General features: G+C 39.0%; 1 protein-coding gene across 5 annotated transcripts in view; it reads right to left on the minus strand.

The window, feature by feature from the left end:
• The window catches only part of RYR3 (ryanodine receptor 3), a 631,292-nt gene that overhangs the window by 339,038 nt on the left and 273,541 nt on the right, over positions 1 to 18,713 (minus strand). For all 5 annotated transcript variants that reach the window (XM_056134221.1, XM_056134222.1, XM_056134220.1 and 2 more), the window contains 5 exons: positions 13,902 to 13,976; positions 11,648 to 11,726; positions 4,736 to 4,848; positions 3,768 to 3,867; positions 736 to 829 (listed from right to left, as the gene is read on the minus strand). In XM_056134221.1, the coding sequence (XP_055990196.1) occupies positions 736 to 829; positions 3,768 to 3,867; positions 4,736 to 4,848; positions 11,648 to 11,726; positions 13,902 to 13,976 (461 nt within the window). The remainder of the gene's footprint in view (positions 1 to 735; positions 830 to 3,767; positions 3,868 to 4,735; positions 4,849 to 11,647; positions 11,727 to 13,901; positions 13,977 to 18,713) is intronic.

Below are 18,713 nucleotides of genomic sequence, written 5' to 3' on the forward strand. Positions count from 1 at the left end.
ATTGAAAGGTCAACAGATGACCAAAGACTGTGTTACCTTCAACAGTACCCTCTAAATGTTACTCTTGGCATTGTCCCTGTAAAATCCAGTCCCTGATAGTTACTGACAATTGGTTTCTCTAGTTCTACTTAGTAATAAGGATTTCATTTCATTAAAAATTTGGTTATACAATTTCATTTTAGATTATTTAAAATGGACTACTAAAATTTACCTTAAGAACTTAGTACACAAAAGGGGAACAGTCGAGGTAACCTGCATTGAAGAGCATGATGAACAATCAGTGTAAATACACAGATTCACTATATGACTGACCTGATTTTCATTAAGAAAAGGGTGCTACAGCCTACAATTAATGCTATCAGAAACTCTTTAGACAAAGTTACTGCCCATAAAAATGAAAGAACTGGAACATTACAGATGAACTTGCCTAAGAAGCATAATTCCTATAAGCCAACTCTAGTGTAATGCCATTTCTTTTTGTAGAGGAAAGGGATGGGCCATACCTGGGGCTTTCAAAGGCACTGAATGATGCCAGGGACTGAGCCAGGTTTTGGGCAAGGTAAGCATCTTAACCCTTGTACTATAACCCTATGCCATTCCATTATTACCAACTGCAGATCATGGTTGGGCAGAACTCTGTTAGTTTACTAACAGAGAATTAATCTGTTGTAATATCCAAACTTTAGTTTTTAGACACCCAAAGGCCAAAGATAGGGGGATAACGCTGTTGGTTACCTGTGCTGCGAATCATTCTGGTCTGTAGATGGTATTGTCAAACACTCATCATGGCCGTGGAAAAGACGTACTACATGCCCACCAAGAAGATAACCTACAAAAGAATTGTATTCTGCTATGAACAGAAGGGTAAGTTTTAATACAGAGAACAGCATGTTTAAAAGGAAAGCATTTGGGAAAGTACAGATTCCATGAATCAGACCTGAGACAGAAAAAAATGTCAAAGCAATTCTAAAATTGCAAGTTAAATGGAGTTTCAGATATGAGCAAATCTGACATCAAAATGTAAGGTAAAAGCAGCGTCATAGCATTAAAAACCAAAAGGGAAATTAATTTGCTACTGATTCAAAGGTAAAGATTTTCCAATTTTTTAGAATGCAAATATACCGCATACCAATATACTGAATAAACTCATACAACCTCAATGTGCATATTTTGTGGTAGAAACAATATAGAACTATTGTCTTGGGAGAAGGCGGGTAACAAACTCTTGTTGAGCACTGTCTCCAGAGAACTTAGCTTTTGAGTGCATTTAACAAACACAGATCAAACCTGTATGTTGTTCCCACACACAGAAGTAAAGGCAGAATGACATAATAGTATCCTCATGCAGACACACTTGTTAACAAGCACTTTGATCTCAGAATAAGAAAGTTCAATAGCCATGGAATTCAGAGGAGAATTAAAAAAACTGGACTTCAAGGATATAATAACCATGTTGTCCTCAAATAAATTTGAGTCTTAATTCAGAGAACATGATAGCAGAGATTTGAGTCTAAATTTTATCTTATAGAAATAAATGTAATTTGATATCTCTTCAAATTAAAATATCCTTTAGATCATTTTGTTCTCAGTGGGCATATGGACCTAACATGCTCAATGTTTGTATCAGGAATTTTTAAGTCACATAATTAAGTCACTTTAGGGATTATCAAACTATTTAGGGTATTGGATTAAAACAGTAAGAATAAGACATGCCAGAAAAAAGAAAAAGTATTAGCAGGGCAATCTGTACCCAGACCATCTGATATTCCCTAGTTTATTATTTTTTCATTTAGGCAAAGCAACTTTTTCTTAAACTTTTTTCAAAAATTTAGGAGATCATTTTCAATTTTCCTCTATTTTATTGTACTAATATTTCATTTGTGTCCTTTTTGATTCAGAATTTTTGTTTTGGAAGGCCACACCTGGCAGTACTCAGGGCTTACTCCTGGCTCTGAACTCAGGGATCACTCTTGGCAGAGCTTGGGGAACCATAAGGGGTGCCAGGTACCAAATCTAGGTTGACTGTGGGTAAGACGAGTGCTCTATCTGCTGTACTGTATCACTGGCCCCTCAGCTGTGTTCTTCCAATTTATTTTTTACATTAAAATGCTTCATGCCCTTAGGTTTTCTTAGCAGTTATTTCACTTAGACATTCCAGACCTTATGAGGTCATTCTTTTGAAAATTATTTTTAGTAAGGGTTTGGCCAGGACCATCAAGATCACACTGCTGGGTGGTGTTAGGGTAGGGAGTGATAGAGCAAACAGTACTGGGGATTGAATTCAGCGCCTTGAAAATGCTTGGCATGTGCTCTCTCTTTGGAGCTTTTCCCCTGGTCCCAGGGTTAAGTTCTTAAGCTAACTAACATTGTGATAATGAAGCCAGACCCACTTTGAAGCTCATCATTTACAGTCCTCAAGCGCCTTCAGTCAATATTCTACTACTACAGAGAAATTTGACAAGTGTTTGTGCATCATAATTTTCCTTGAAACAGATGAGGGCACTTGTTGCGGGGGAGGGGGAGGATCAGGAGGAGGATCACTTACACTCTCTGGGCTGAAGAGGGTTTCTCGCCAGTGGAAGTGTAAAGAACATATTTCTATAGGACTAGGTGACCCAAGCGATGAGCTATCTGCACTGCAGTACAAGAGCAGTTAACACGTAACACTTCTTTAAGGACCTTTTTGACATGTGCTATTTTCGAACATGTCCTAGAAGGGAATTTCTGATTTGAAATGGGTAATCTCAGGGTGACAAAAAGGGTTAAAATCTGTGATATAATTTTTTTTCAGATTTCATTGCACTGTAGCACTGTCCTTCCATTGTTCATTGATTTGCTCGAGTGGGCCCAGTAACGTCTCCATTGTGGGACTTGTTGTTACTGTGTTTGGCATATCGAATACGTCAGGAGTAGCTTGCCAGGCTTTGCTGTACTGGCGAGATACTCTTGATAGCTTGCCGGGTTCTCTGAGAGGGGCGGAAGAATTGAACCCGGCTCTGCCGGGCCAGCTGCGCACAAGGCAAACACCCTACTGCGGTGCTATCAGATTCCGTTATTTCTAAAAAATGCTAAAGTGTAATGCACCAACTCATAGGTCATTGACATTCGATTATTATGCTCAGCTTCGTATTGCCTACAAGCACAATGAGGTTACATATTTATTATACATCTTAACAGTCATGCTGACTTTGGCTCTGAGAAACAAGGTATTCTGAACAAAATTTGATGATCATACTTTAAGGGAAACAAATGGGGAAAATATCATTATTTTAAGTGGTGTTCCATAAACACAAGTAGAAAACAAATGGCCAAACACATTATAAAGTCTTCTTCCCATCTGTGTGGAGATGCACTGGAGAGAAACAGAAACAATACTACCATCTTGGCAAATAACCTCTTCTAAAACTGATGGTACTGTGGTCTGAACACTTATAACTAACAATCATAAATAAAGAAAAAAAATGAAAAGGCAGTGAGAGAAGGAAGGTGGTTAGGTGAGTCCTGAATGCAGATAATGCAAAACTCATGCTAAAGAAAAAAAAATTTTTTTTAAATGTCAGGAATGCTCATGCTATGGGGATAGACAAGAATCCCTTCCAACATCAGAGAAAAAAGTTCAAGTGAACAGAAATCATGCAGCGTGCCAAGACATTCAGTGGGGGGGGGGGGGGGGGGGGGGAGGAAGGAAGCTGAAAAGTAGCACACAATGCCAACATCTACAGCACAAGACAGACCAGCAGGCTGAATGCAGATCCCCAAAAGCACACCTTCTTCGATGCTACTTCCTGAGCAGGTGGGATGTACATTCCAGAGTGTTTGCATAAAGGAGGCATCCACTTGTATGTTACCATTTGAGACTGAGAGATGCTGTAGCAGAAACAAATGAGACAACCTTTAAATCACCAGGTCAGACTTGACAGAGCTAACTCCTAAAAATTGCAAGGATTTAAGGCCAATGCTGTCCTGTCATCTGGCTCTTTCTACATAGCCTGTGGGAGATTTCTCTACCTAACCTAGAAGCAGCTTCAAAGTGGGATGCTTTATTCAGGGAAGAAGAAGGATTCAGCTACAGAGGTGGCAGACAAGTGTTGACTTCATTCTCTCAGCTGGATCCCTGATTCAACAGGAAGTCATAAAATGTCTATTCTTGGTAGGAGAGCAGGGAATTCACACATGGGAAAATCTACACCAGCATTCAGCAGAGAGCAAAGAAAAAAGTTGCCATGGGGATTATAGCTGAGAAGCTTAAAAAGTTAGTCTTAACACTTCTCTGATCTCCCACCCCGCTCCCACCTCCCCTAAAGATTGGTGTCGATGCTACTCACGCAAGTATAAGTTCCTAGTATAGGTTCTCACCTGCATCTGCCAACCACTGACTGGGACAGCACACTTTGTGGAACACTGAAGCTGCTCTTTCTCCAGTAGAAGCTTATTTTTGATATATTACCCTTTGATTGGCTCATTGTTCAGTGGACCAAAGCTAGACACTGATTAATTCATAAATGATAACTAAAGGGTAACAGGGGATAACAGCAGAGTTTTCTAGACACAGTATTGTAATAGTTGGAAAAAACAGTTAACACTTAAGTCTCAGGGGAGAATTTAGTCCCCTCTTAGGTATACTGTACCAAGGTGTGACAATCTGCCCAACCTCTTGTGAATTAGTTCTCTTAGTTATCTACTTCTAAAGGAAAGTCATGCATAAATGAAAGGAGCCTGGTTAGAAGGTACTTACAAGGTATCTTTCGGAGGACACACTTACAAGGATGAGGTCATCACCAATTCGAACTTTCTCTCCCTCAGACCTCTGTTTGGAAGCAGGGTGTATGGTCCACCAGCAGGCTTCTCCTACAGAGAGGCTCACTGAGTCAATTATTGCTTAAGTCCAGTAACTCAATTCTGCTCCTCTTTCCCTTCCTCCTAATACTGCCCTCCGCAACCCCCTACCCCAAGCTTGAAATTGCATTTATAAGCATTCCATCTAGGCATGTATGGTCACAGCAGGTGCAGCTAGTCCTGTACCTGCTGTGACCATATTTATCACGTTATTTTTCTTTAAGGAACAATGATTGAGAAAGAATATTGGAAGTCAGAGACTACAGCAATATTTGAATATTTTTTATACATTTAGAGAAAACACTTCCCTAATAAGCTTTTAGAAAACTTTAAGAATTGACTTCACTGGTTCTCTGACCTCCCATCTAACTTTACATTTATATTCCACCTAACACCCCCACTGTGAAAATCACTAGAAAATGAGAATTTTAAAAAGGGTCTAAGTTACAGACTTAAGTGGTAAATATGATATTTATAGAAAAGAAGTAAAATTCACATTTTGTATGATTCAGTAGAGGCTGCTTTTACACAAGAGAAAACTTAAGCACAAGTGTGTAGATAAGAAAATAAAGAAGTCATTTTAAAGAAATAAGTCTATTCCTACTGCCTAGTTCCCAGAAAGTCTCTGAAACTGAAGCAATGGTTACTTATGGAGACAGTAGAAGACGGGGTTGGAAAGCAAACAGTGACAAAAATTTAAAAGGTCCTTGGATTCCCTATATCCTTTCCCCTCTCCTGTACAGTAGATGCTTATTCCTCCTGCACTCTTCATAAGAAATTTAATCAGCATAATGAAAACCCACAGAAAACTTGGGATTGAAAAAATACCAGGTATCACTGTAGAAAGAAGTGAAGAATAATACTAAAAATAAGAGAAAAAATAAAATCATAGGCCCTTATTAGTAAAACCTTAGCTCCTTTCCCTTTGCATTCATTCTGATTTTGAGGATAATTCCTCAATGAAGTCAAACCATCCAAATGAAAAATACTATTGTATGGATAACTATAATAAAGTGCATAGGTGTTTGATAGATTATCTACAAGTGAGGGCAAACAGATGGTAAATCAGAGCCTCCAGCACAGAGATTCCAGCTAGCTTTTATTACTATGATATGTAAGTGAGTGGAGATGAAGGATAACCTGACATTTTGAGGAATTTAGACCCAGGATAGAATATTTTTTTAAAATTATGGGGAAAGGATTTGGAGAAAACATGTTGCAGAGAGTCAAAGAAAACTCTTAAAGGTATAATATCATGGACCAGGTTGCTAGTACCAAGGATAGGGTACATGTCAATACAGTCCCCAGTACCAAATAGCTTCAGAGGACTAGAGGGGTGGCGTGGATGATCCTTGGGACCAAAAAAATTCTCTGCAAAAGAAGAAACGAAGAAAAACAGATTAAAAATAGGAATATAAAAAAGAAACCCAGAAGTTGGGATAGACAAGGGATCACTAAGTAAATGATGCTTGGAGGGCTCACTCGGGATGGGAGATGCATGCTGAAAGTAGATTATGGACCAAACATAATGGCCACTTAGTACCTATATTGCAAACCTTAACACCCAAAAGAAGAGAGTAAGAGGGAATGTACCTGTCACAGAGGTGGGCGGGGTGGGGGGGGAGGAGGATGGATGGAGTGGGGCTGGCAGGAGGGAATGCTGGGAACATTGGTGGTGGAGAATGGGCACTGGTGGATGGATAGGCACTCAATCATTGTATGATTGAAATGTAATCATGAAAGTTTGTAAGTCTGTAACTCGATCTCATGGTGATTTATTAAAAAAAAAAGAAAAAGAAAAAAAGAAAAATCCCAGAAAATCAATCTGGAGGACTTCCAGATAGCAAAGAACAAAGAAAACAAGAGACAACAACTACCAAGAAACATTTCCCAAGCTAGGAACTGGAGCAATAGCACAGTGGGTAGGGCGTTTGCCTTGCAAGCAGCCAACATGGCTTTGAATCCCAGCATCCCATACGGTTCTTTGAGCACTTCTAGGAGTAATTCCTGAGTGCAGAGCCAGGAGTAACCCCTGCGCATTGCCAGGTGTGACACCCCCCCAAAAAAACAAATTTCCCAAGCTAAAAGGTTAGGATTCCCAGATGTTAAAGTCCCTAACATAATGGAGAATAGAAATTCTTGCAGCTAAGATCATTCTTTTGTACAGGGGTGGTACACCCATTAGTGCTCAGGGCTTACTTTCTGGTTCTGCACTCAGAGATCATACCTGGTAGGGCTGGGTGACCATTAGGGGTGCTAGGGATAGAATTTTGGTCAGCTGTATGTAAGATAAGCACCTTACCTTCTGTACTATTGCTCTGGCTCACACCTTGGTCCATTCTTACGAGATGAGGATAGGTAGAATCTAGGCTAAGTAACTTACCACTTTGGAATTGAAAGCATCAGAGCAAAGTAAAAAATGTAAGTAGCTTTTGGAGAAATATAAAGAGATCACAAAAGATCAGTAGTTAAAATATAGATTTCATAATACCTAGACCAGAAACAAAAAACAAATGGAAGCCAGAAGGAGGCTGAGAAAAATTTTTGTTGTTGTTTTTAGGCCACACCCAGCAATGCTCAGGGTTTATTCCTGGCTCTATGCTCAGGAATTAACTGAGACCATATATGACATTGGGGATTGCATGCAAGGCAAGCACCCTATCCACTGTACAATTTCTCTAGCTCTGAGGGAAATAATTAATGTAGAGTTCTATGAATTATTTGTGGAGTATAATTAAAGCACTTGACAATCTGTCTCCTGTGGATCTTTCCTTTAAAAATGACTAGGTCTTTGTGGTGGGTGGTTGACCAAGGAAGAAGAAAACATGGAATCTAGGAAACAGAGGTCCAGAAGAGAAGCAAAGGGAGTTTCCTGTAAGACCATGGGTGATGCCAAGAAAATGAAACTGCTGAGAAATATAACATGAATGGATCTTTTCACTTGAGAGTTAACATTTTATAGAAGTCTAGAAATGAATGAGTTACTAAGTCTCAGAAAATAAAGCAAACAAACAAGGCAATGAGTAACCAAGGAAAACTTAAAAATACTATGACAAAGAAACTAGATCACTATGTCCAAATCTCCTTTGAAAAGAAAAGTTAGAGTTATACCAATATCAACAATAATATTGATTTTGCATTTACATTTAAAAAGATGCAATTATATCAGAGGAACAAAGAAGAGCAGAGCACACACGCTAACATTTTATTATGCACATAGGACGTCAAGAGATAATACCTCATCTCAAAAAAAGAAGTAGAAGTATACAATACCATTCATAAATAAATGGGAAACAATGATAGGAGCAGAAGGTAGAACTCCAGAGAGCTCTACTCCAGAGAGTTAAGGAATCTAGAACAGGGGCATGTGGAGCAAGAGACATATTTTCAATAAGCCCAGATCACTATTTATCTCATTAAATGATCTCATTGAACTATGTATTGGTATTATTTCAATTTACTTTAAAGACTTTAAATTAAATAAAACATGACACAACAGATGCAGCTAATCTATATGTTTGAAGTGGAACAATTTGTGAATACCTATTATTTTCTCCAGATCACCAAGGATTGGGATGAAGCTGGTATTAAAAAGGAACACACCAGAGAAGGGTTGTTCACCTGCCCTTGTCTGGCTTCAGGTCAGTGAACTAGAGCCTGGAGATAGATCTGTTCCCTGAACCACTACACTATTGATAAGTTACTGGTATTAAAAATCATTTCTAGCAGTCTTTTATTCATATTTTTCCTCTTAAATCTAATTCTAGCAATATATAAAATGCTAAAAAACATAAAAAATTTTAAAAAGAGAAATAAACTCAGTAACTGAGATAAAGGGCCAAATGATTACCAGTTTTGGTAAGACTATCAAAACATTTATTATCCGTTGTGCAGGGGTAAAAGTGTCCAGAACTGTTCAAGATCACGATCCCGATCATCCTGTTGTTTGTCGATTTTCTCGAGCAGGCACCAGTAATGTCTCCTTCATCCTAGCCCTGAGATTTTAAAGTGCCATATTCAAGGCCCTTTCAGGGTTAGGAGAATGAGACCCATCATTGTTACTGATATTTGGCATATTGGGTACGCCACGGGGGGTTTGCCAGACTCTGATGTGTGGGCAGGTTACATTCGGTAGCCTGCCAGGTTGTCCAAAGTACTGTTCAAGATATTGCATTCAAAAGTATACTCACATTCTCCTAGAGAGTCATCTCAACTATTAGCACTTATTTTCAATTTAAAATGTATTTTTAGTACATTGACAGAAAGACCTGAATAAGAAAAATAATGGTATTCTGTTATTTTGGAGCCAATATCCACCCTGGAGTGAGAAAACTAATACTTATTTGAGCTATATGTACATTCTACTTGACAATAGCAAGCCAAATTTCTTCAATTAGAACTAAAAGGGGATGGGATGAAGGGAAGTTTTAGACTCTGGGTTTTCATAAAGACCTGTTCAACCCTTTTCCACCTCTTATGCCAAAGTCAGCTTTTAATCAGTCAACTTGCATAGGAATTAGCTTATGTGCTTGTCTAGTGTGTCAGCAGAATTCACACCAAGTCTGATTTTAGGAATTATGAAGAGAATGCTTGAAGGAGTGGTCCTCTCTGATTCTATCCTCTCTATTTTTTTTTTACCAGAGACATATATAAGTCGAATTTCCAGTCATATCACCAGAAAGTGGTATTTCTCAATTTTCTTTTAACTTTTAAATGTCTAAAGCCATTTTTACTGACAGAGGAAAAATGGCCATACACGACTTCTCTGACTTTGTTCTCTGAGACTAAAGGTTGGTTTTTATTCAGAGGCCAACTTACATTCAGAGAGTGTGATAGTTCACTCATTTAAAAAAATTCCAGTACAGTATTGACAATACCGTAGAGGGAAATGTATTTTAAGACCACCTAGCTTAAAACAAAGCAGACCCAAATCAAATTCAAATATAATCTTATCTTGGAAAAAAATCTTAATGGATGGGGGTAGGCCTACTCTTGTGCTCTGCTCAAATAAAAGAGAAACAACAGAAGTAGTTCTCTCCGTTTCTAGGACACCACTATGCATGATAGACAAAGAGCAAGCAGATATGGTTTAAACTCGAGGATTTTTTTCTAGTTCATTTGTGATATCAGACAATTTCCATCAGTCCCTTTACAAATTTACAACTTTGGAAGAACAAAATCACCTTTGTCTTTCTCCGTCTACCCAGTAATTCTTCCATACCCACTGCCATTTAGGAGGGAAGTGTTATATTAAAGACAATTTCCAAGAGAAACTCTTCTTGAAGTGTAACTGAAGTTGTTTTCTCTTACCTGTCCTCTTTCTTCCTGCCTATTTTTCAAGGTGGGGGCCTATTTTTCAAGGGTAGAGCAGGTTCTACCCAACAGTAAATTCTCATTCAGCTTGAGTTCTCATTCTTCTGAATCATCTCCATTGTTTGCAACTAAGAATTCTCATTAGCTCAACCGCTAATTGGAACAACAATTCCACATGAAAATACCCTGACAGATGGTCAAGTTGCCCATGAATATTTCTAGCCACAGGAAGCACCCCACTTCCCAGGGTTAGCTATTCCTTTGCTGGATAGTTGCAGATAATACAAAGTGGTTTCCTTGACTGAGGTAAAAATATGCCTCCTTTCAACTTCTATCCATTGCTCTACTTCTATCAACACAGAAAGTAGGTCCTTTATTTGATGCTCTAACTATAAATATTTATAGCTATCTTAGTCCTTTATTCTTTATGTCTGGTATCCTGGGAGAACCTGCATAATCCTGGTTGCCACCTTCCTTATGATCCACCTTGACTGTCATAATTTTTGACTGACCTAAAAATGAGCTAGTGTTTCCAAAAACATGTGATACATACAATCAATGGGAAAGAATAATTTAATGACATTAAATCATAACTGTGATACAGTCACCTTTTTCTTACTCTTCTTTTGTGCCTTTGATTTATAGAAAGTTTTGGCACTTGCGTATCACTAGTAATTTTGTAACTTTTTCCAACATCTCAATTATTAAATAACATGATTTTATTTTCATTACACTTATTTTAATGGCACACAATACCAGTTTTCTAATTATGGCAATGATGTCAAGTTCTAACCATAAAATTTTAAATAAGGAACATATTAAGAAAATGATAGAAGGGGTGTATTAAAGCCACAAAAATTATGGTGGATATCATTGACTGAAATTTGGGAAACATGACTTTTCAAAGAACTGACAGCCTTAAGAATTGTGGAACTATTAAGGACTATTCCTCTCATTTGGACACACATATATTCACTATGTAAACCCTTATACCAACTGATTTCTTTAGCATTACCATTGCAACATTTCTATCAGGAATGTTATTAATAATTTCTCTGCTTATTTTTAACACCTAGCCCAAGGTAATCATCTTCTGAAAACTGTGTTTAAAGTATTAAATAGCACAGCGGTAGGGCATTTGCCTTGCGCGCAGCCAACCTGACCGAGCCAGGTTTGATTCCTCTGCCCCTCTCAGAGAGCCTGGCAAGCTACCAAGAGTTTTCAATATGCCAAACACAGTAATAAGAAGTCTCACAATAGAGACGTTACTGGGCCTGCTTCAGCAAATCAATGAATAACGGGAGGACGGTGACAGTGTCATTCTTAGTTCTACATCAGAATTACATGCTTGCATTGCAACTCTTTCCCAGTCTCCAGAACTTTATCAGACTAATTATTAATGAAATTGGCTTGGAATCTCAGGTAAACAACATTAAGATCCTGTCCCAAAGCCCTTCATGCATGAACCCACTGAGCAGATCTCGAAATTCTGACTTACCTGTGGCATGCTCCCGCAGACCAACATCAAAGGCAAGTTTATCTGTTTGTGATCTTGATGTTGTTAAACATGTTAAATACTATAAAATAAAAGCAGACACCAGTGAAGTCACAATAAGTCAGATCCTGGGATTCCACTAGTAACTGACTCCCAGTTGCCAATTTCAACACTGAGCTACTGTGAAAAGAACTTGTTTGTCTCTATCATTAGTGCAGTGCTTTTGGTAAACACTTTAAAAGTATATTCAAAAGCTCAAAGATGCTATTCCATAATGACCCAGTGATTTAACTCATAGTACAGTATGTCACAGAAATACATTGGACATATTAAATAGAATTAAGTTCAAGATGCCCTGAAGAACTATAAAAGGTATTCAAAGTAGTTTTATCTAGATGGATAATGTGTAGACAATATTTAAGAGATCATTGTGTAACTTTTCCAGGGCCTCACAAACAAATCGGGGCTACACACGTACAGGCATTTGTTCTACCACTGAGTTTCATCCCTGTTTTTGCAATCTTCTAAATTTCAAAACTACCAAATAATGTCTATGTCTATTTTTTTCTATTATAAAAACGCTGTGCATGTAAAACTTTAAAAAGGATTTCTAAAATTATAAGCTGCGTGGGGCTGGAGTGATAGTACAGTGAGTAGGGCACTAGCTTTGCATGTGCTGACTCAGGTTCGATTCCTGACATCACATATGGTCCTCTGAGCGCACCAGGAATAATCTCTGAATGGAGTAAGTAAGCCCTGAGCATTGCCAGGTATGGCCCAAAAAAATCAAAATAAAATAAAATAATTAAGGGAAAAGAAAAACATAACCTTTTCTCTGCCTCCATTATTAATAGACACAAAGGCTGATCTTAGGACTAGATAGGGTTGCTGACTGATTGGGGCATGTTTCTAGATTATACTTCCAGCTCTCTGCAGGAAGAAAATGGAGAATTGGCACATTGTACAAGTTTATCTCACGAGCTTTATTCTCAGAGCTGGTCCTAGAGAACTAGCTAGTCCACAGTTATGTTAACTGTGAGTGGGAATTTGGGGATTGGGCGAAGCAAATCTAAAGATAAATAATGAAAGTCTTCAGATCTCTGCCATGATGTTAGCCTGAATCTTCAAGGTCTCAGAGTGTGCTATGATATTTGGCTGTTCTACGGAGGTAGTAAAACAGATATTTGGTATTTGGGTATTTGGGTATTTGGGTTTTATTTAGCTTTTTTTTTATAAACACCATATTCTGTAAGAAAAAGGATCACCTCTTACTCCTAGAGATTGCTGGGGAACAAACTTTTGTACTTGTCTATTCGACCCAATATCTTGCTTAGATAATTGTCCCACCCTTCTCTACCCCTCCCTTCCACACCTTGAAACATGTTCATTTCAGTTCTGTCTTTTGCAGGAAGGGCTACAGCAAAGAAAGTCGAGTCTGAAAAGGCCAACTTCTTACCAGTGCTCAGGAAAAAAAATGCTGCAACAAATACATTATTTAGGGGTAACTGCTGTTCTGCCAATTTGATAGTTTGGACTTTGAGATAAACTTTACAGGATGCCATAGGTATAAATGTGTGCAACAGTCTGGGATCAATGCAACAGTTTTCCATGAGGGCTAGAGAAAGATGACACCTTTTCCATGTACAGATAATAAGTGAGGATAACACATGTAGGAAAGAAAGTAAATGTGTAAATATTATTAGAGTTGGGCATGCATTATACTTGATTGAGATCACAATGTTTTCCAAATGATCCCTGTAAAAGACCTGCAGTATTGTATTTAACGAATTTATTCCAGGGGGCTGGAGTGATACAGAGCAGGTAGGGCATTTGCCTTGCATGTGACTGACCCAGGTTTGATTCCCAGCATCCCATATGGTCCCTCGAGCACCGCCAGGAGTAATTTGACCCCTGAGCCTTGCTGGGTGTGACCCAACAAGCAAAAAAAAAATTCCAAACTAGAATTTTCCTCCTTTAGTTTCAATGAATTATCACAAATTTGGCATATTCTGCTTCCACATCCTTAATTACCTACAGCTTGATTGGCTTTTTCTGACTGTGTAGTGCCTTCTTTTACACCTACCTCTGGACTAACTCATTTTTATTTAACTTCTTCTGGAATGGGAGGCAGTCACTACTATCCCAATTCAATCCACTAGCGAGAGAGGAGAGATTGCACAGAAACTCCATTGCCATGATGTTTTCTCCTATGTTGGGTATTCTTGTAGACTCAAACACAAGATTGAGCTGTGCTTACCATTCCACTGAAGGAGTGCCTCAGGAGAATCGCGTGGCCATACAGCAGGGTCCTGTGGCCACCCCCTTGAGCTGCCTGTAGAGAACCAGAAGGGTAAAGTCAGCACCAGCCAGCGGGGGCCACAAGTGCAAAGAAGCCATGAATTCTGGGAGACAGACTAAAGACTAAAAGACCCATTGCAAAGCTTTCAAGAAATTCATTCTAAAAGCAAGTGGCAGTCTGTGAAGTGGGAGAGACTTGTGGTCACAGCATGCAGCATCCTAGGGAGAGGCCGGGCCAGACTGCTGCTCAGAAATGGCCCGTGCCCAGATGAGTGGAAATACAGAGCTCATCTATCAGGAAAGCATGTAGATGAGACAGGTGCTGCTTACCTTCCTTTGAAACTTCTCAGAGGCAGTCAAAGTGAGAGAGAGAAACAATGGGGATATAATGACAGCCCAGGGATAGAAAGGCAGTATGATGCACAGGCATATGGTCCCTTTTTGTGTCTGGGGACCCTTTTACCTCAATGCAAGTGCCTTATGTCCACTCCCTTTAATAGGCCTTATTTGCCCAGATATCACTAGTGAGCAAGGGCTCTGAAATACAGATCTTGAAAAGGGGAGAAATATGAAGAATTATACATTTATGCAGAAATAGACCCAACAATGGAGGGTCCTCCTCAGCACCTTTTCTGCCTCACCCATCATCCACTCTGACTATTTGCTTGGTAGCAGCACAAACAACAAGAGGTTGAGGTACCAGAAGGAGAGATAACCTGACACAGAGCCAATGACATCAGCTTCTGACTTTTCCCCCTTCGATCTTGAACACACGTCACTCTCTGAACTGAACAGTTCATGGTGTGAGATAAAAATATTCTAGTCAGTAGGTAACATGGGGAACAGAGGCAGTAGGTAACATGGGGAACAGAGTCATAGACAGTTCTAGGAATTTGGGACATCAATAATTTTCTATTTTATGTGAGATACCTGTTCTGGTAGTCCAGATATTTCATATGAACAGCCCTCGGAGACAAAAATTTTTTTTAATATGCTCCTTTTAGGAGAAAAAATTGTGCATTAGTCCCCAATTCCAAATACACATGAGAAGAGAATAAAAAGTCTGAGATCAAAACCAAATCATGATGAGCTCCACAAAGAATCTAATCTGCTGAAAACTCTAGGTATACATCTCTTGGTGGCTGAAAACTCCAGGCCTTCTCAGACTCAAGGTGGGTGACTTCTCCCCCACCTCCTGGTACTTTTGGAAGACCCAGGAGCCATGCCTACCTCCCATCTCTGCTGCTAGGTAAGCTTATCTAACGGCCCTGTTCCAGAGACTCTTAAATAAATCTTGAAAGAGATCAACTAATCACAAAAATTTGGAGTATTTGTTGAGATATCTGGAGAGATCTTGGAGGGGGCAGGCCAGCTTTACATTAAAATTTGTCATACTAAATAATTTTCACATCTTGTCAGTCTCTAAACAAAGCCCAAAGAGTCACCACCATGCCCCTTGTTGAATTGTTCAGTTAAATATTCCGGATTTCCTGGAGCAACATCCCCAAATTCTACAATACTGACACCCCAGTAGCAGCACACCATATTGGACGGAATGTAATTCAGAAGCCAACAATCTTAACAAATAAAAACAACAACACAGAAGACTTAACTTCCATCTAAATCAACAGCTTAGTAAGCCCTCAGACAAGGACTTAACGTTCCCACATTGAAATACAACAATTTCATGAATTTTCTTCTACACAAATATTTTTTGACTATTCTGTTAAGCATTTTAGTGTTCACAAGCAATATAAAATAATGTGGGTCTGCTTGGAGGCAGGTTTGAAGGGTGGTTGGGAAAATGGAAACAATGGTGGAGAAAAGATAATAGTAGTGGTGGGATTGGTATTTTAAAATTGAATGCTTGTAACAAATCATCATGAACAACTTTATAAACTAGGGTGTTTAAATAAAGTTGGAGATATGTGCTGAAAGCGGGTAAAGGACCAAACATGATGGCCTCTCAGTATATGCATTACAAATCAAAATGCTGAGAGAGAGAGGAGAGAGAGAGAAAGAGAGGAGAGAGAGAATGTGCCTGCCATAGAGGCAGGCTGGGATGGTGGTGGGAGCCACAGGAGGAATACAGTGGTGGGAAATGTACACTAGGGGAGGGATGGGTGTTGGAACATTATATGACTAAAACCCAATCACGAAATCTTTGTAGCTGTTTTGCATGGGTGAGTCAATTAAAAATAAATAAATAAATAAAGTAGAGAAAAAATAAAAGACTCCTGAAACAAAACAACAACAAATCGTGAAAAGAGATTCAAATATATTCCTCCCACAGGCACTGCATTTTGTTCAGAGTTACAGGTCAGTAATCCTAGCAGCAAGTTTGAGGTTCTGCTTGTCTCCTACATGTAGCCCCATCAGAGCAATGAGCAATGAAGGATAAAGCCAGAAGGGAAGGAACAAGGTAATAATGCCTGGAGTAATTTTATTTCAACTCTATTTAGATAGTCAGAATCACTCTGTCAAAGAGATAATTTCCATGTCACACAATAAGCCTAAAGATAAAAGATAATTTTGGCATCACATTTTTTAAAAGCACACAACTATTTGCAAATGTGGTTATACTTTTTCTATAGCTGTGAAGATATTTAAATGCTCTCAAGATTTTACTGTTATGAAAGAATTAAACATTTCTCACAATTTCCAATTTTTTTAAGTCATTGGAACTTTGGTTACTGTATTTACAAATGTGTCAACAGCTTACATTAAAATTTGTCATACTAAATAATTTTCACATCTTGTCAGTCTCTAACTGAAACATTCTCTGTGCACTTATTTTATTACCAGTTAATTGATAGCTTGTGGTGGTTTATACTGTGGGTGGATACTACCCAGTAGTACAATGCATCAAATTAAACTTACTAAAGTTCCTATAGAATTATAATCTAGGCAGCCTGCCACCTGCCTCCAATTATTCTTTTTTTCCCTTAATACTATAATTCTAAGAATGTAGAGTTGCTCACACCCAAAGCAGACATGATTGTTAGGAGAGATTTCCAGAGTGCCAGAAAAGTGGAATAAGTATGGCACCAACTTTGGGACTCAATGCAACTGAGTGGGGTGTTTCTGTGGTGATCTATACACTCCAACCCAGTCAAGAGCAATAGCTCCCATGCGGCCCACACCCTTTTATGTCCTCATCACAGTCTTTAAGGTCCTAATCAGGAGTCAGCAAGTTTTCTTAAAAAGAAGAGCTAGTATATAAATATTTATACTTAGAGCTTATAAATAAATCTATAAATATATTTAACATTATATATACATATACTGGGGCTGGAGCGATAGCACAGCGGGTAGGGCATTCGCCTTACAAGCGGCCAACATGGCCGACCCAAGTTCGATTCCTCCGCCCCTCTTGGAGAGCCCGGCAAGCTACCGAGAGTATTCGATATGCCAGACACAGTAACAACAAAGTCTCCAATGGAGACATTACTGGGCCCGCTTGAACAAATCGACGATCAACGGGAGGGCCTTTACCTTTACCTTTTTATACATATACTAAAATATTATAAAATATATAGTATATATAAATACAACTATTTATAGAGTTTATCCTATAATCTTTAATAATTTCAAATTTTAGAGGCTGGGGTGATACCTGAACACAGAACCAGTGCCAGGAGAAAGCCCTGAGCATAGCCAGCCTTACCCCCAACAATACCAATTTTCTTTTCTTCAAAATGTATGATCACACAACTCATAGATCACTCCTAATGGAGCTCGGGGACCATTATGTTGTGTTAGGAATTGAACACAGGTCTACAGTGTGCTGGTGAGTGACTTACCCACTGTGCTATCTCTCTGCCCCAACCCTCCAGATAGCACAGCGGGTAGGGCGTCTGCCTTGCACACAGCCAACATGGCCTACCCGAGTTCAATTCCTCCACCCCTCTCGGAGAGCCCGGCAAGCTACCGAGAGTATTCGATATTCCAAACACAGTAACAACAAAGTCTCCAATGGAGACGTTACTGGGCCCGCTCGAGCAAATCGACGATCAACAGGAGGGCCTTTACTTACTTACTTACTTACTTACTTACTTACTTACATATTTAGAGACTCTGCATAAACAGGTTACAGGCTTGATTTACCCTGTGTCTGGTGTTGCCATCCCCTGCCTTCCCCTCCCTGACTTCACCCAACAAGTGCCATGTTCTCAATCCCTCCTTCTCTTCCAGCTACATGACCCTCCCTGACTTTTCAGATAAGCATGTTTCCATTGCAGGGTACCTGCATTGTTCCCATATGCCTAGCATGCCCATTCTCCAAAGGATTCCTGAGTTGCTCCTACTACCTGCTCAGTGGTTTGCTCATGGATCCTTAGAGAAAGGCTCCTTTGAACAGCCCAGCTCTGAAAGCACAGACTCTGCTTCCCATTCCCAAGGGCAAAAGCACCATGAATTTTGTTTTCTCCCAAATCAAGGAGGTGCTCATGGTCATATTTCATATTTACATTTTCCTGAATAACAGGAATGCATACACAATGAGTGACTTTAATAAATTTATAATCATCTCCATATTACAGTCCTGGAATTGTTGGATAAGTATTCAATAGCCAATACAACTAATCCAGAGAGTAAGGTTCTACCTGAAAATGAAGAGGGATTATTCTGCTGAAGTTGCAAGTAGTGATAATCAAAAATGTATGTATATTTGGCTTATAGGTAAAGTGAAAATAATTTAAAAAGGATTAATGAAACCTTTACTTGTCTACATATATAGTCTCTAATCAATTTTAGGGCTGGAGCGATAGCA

The sequence above is a fragment of the Sorex fumeus genome, unplaced genomic scaffold (genome assembly GCF_029834395.1).
Source record: "Sorex fumeus unplaced genomic scaffold, SorFum_2.1 ptg000098l, whole genome shotgun sequence".
NCBI lineage: Eukaryota > Metazoa > Chordata > Mammalia > Eulipotyphla > Soricidae > Sorex > Sorex fumeus.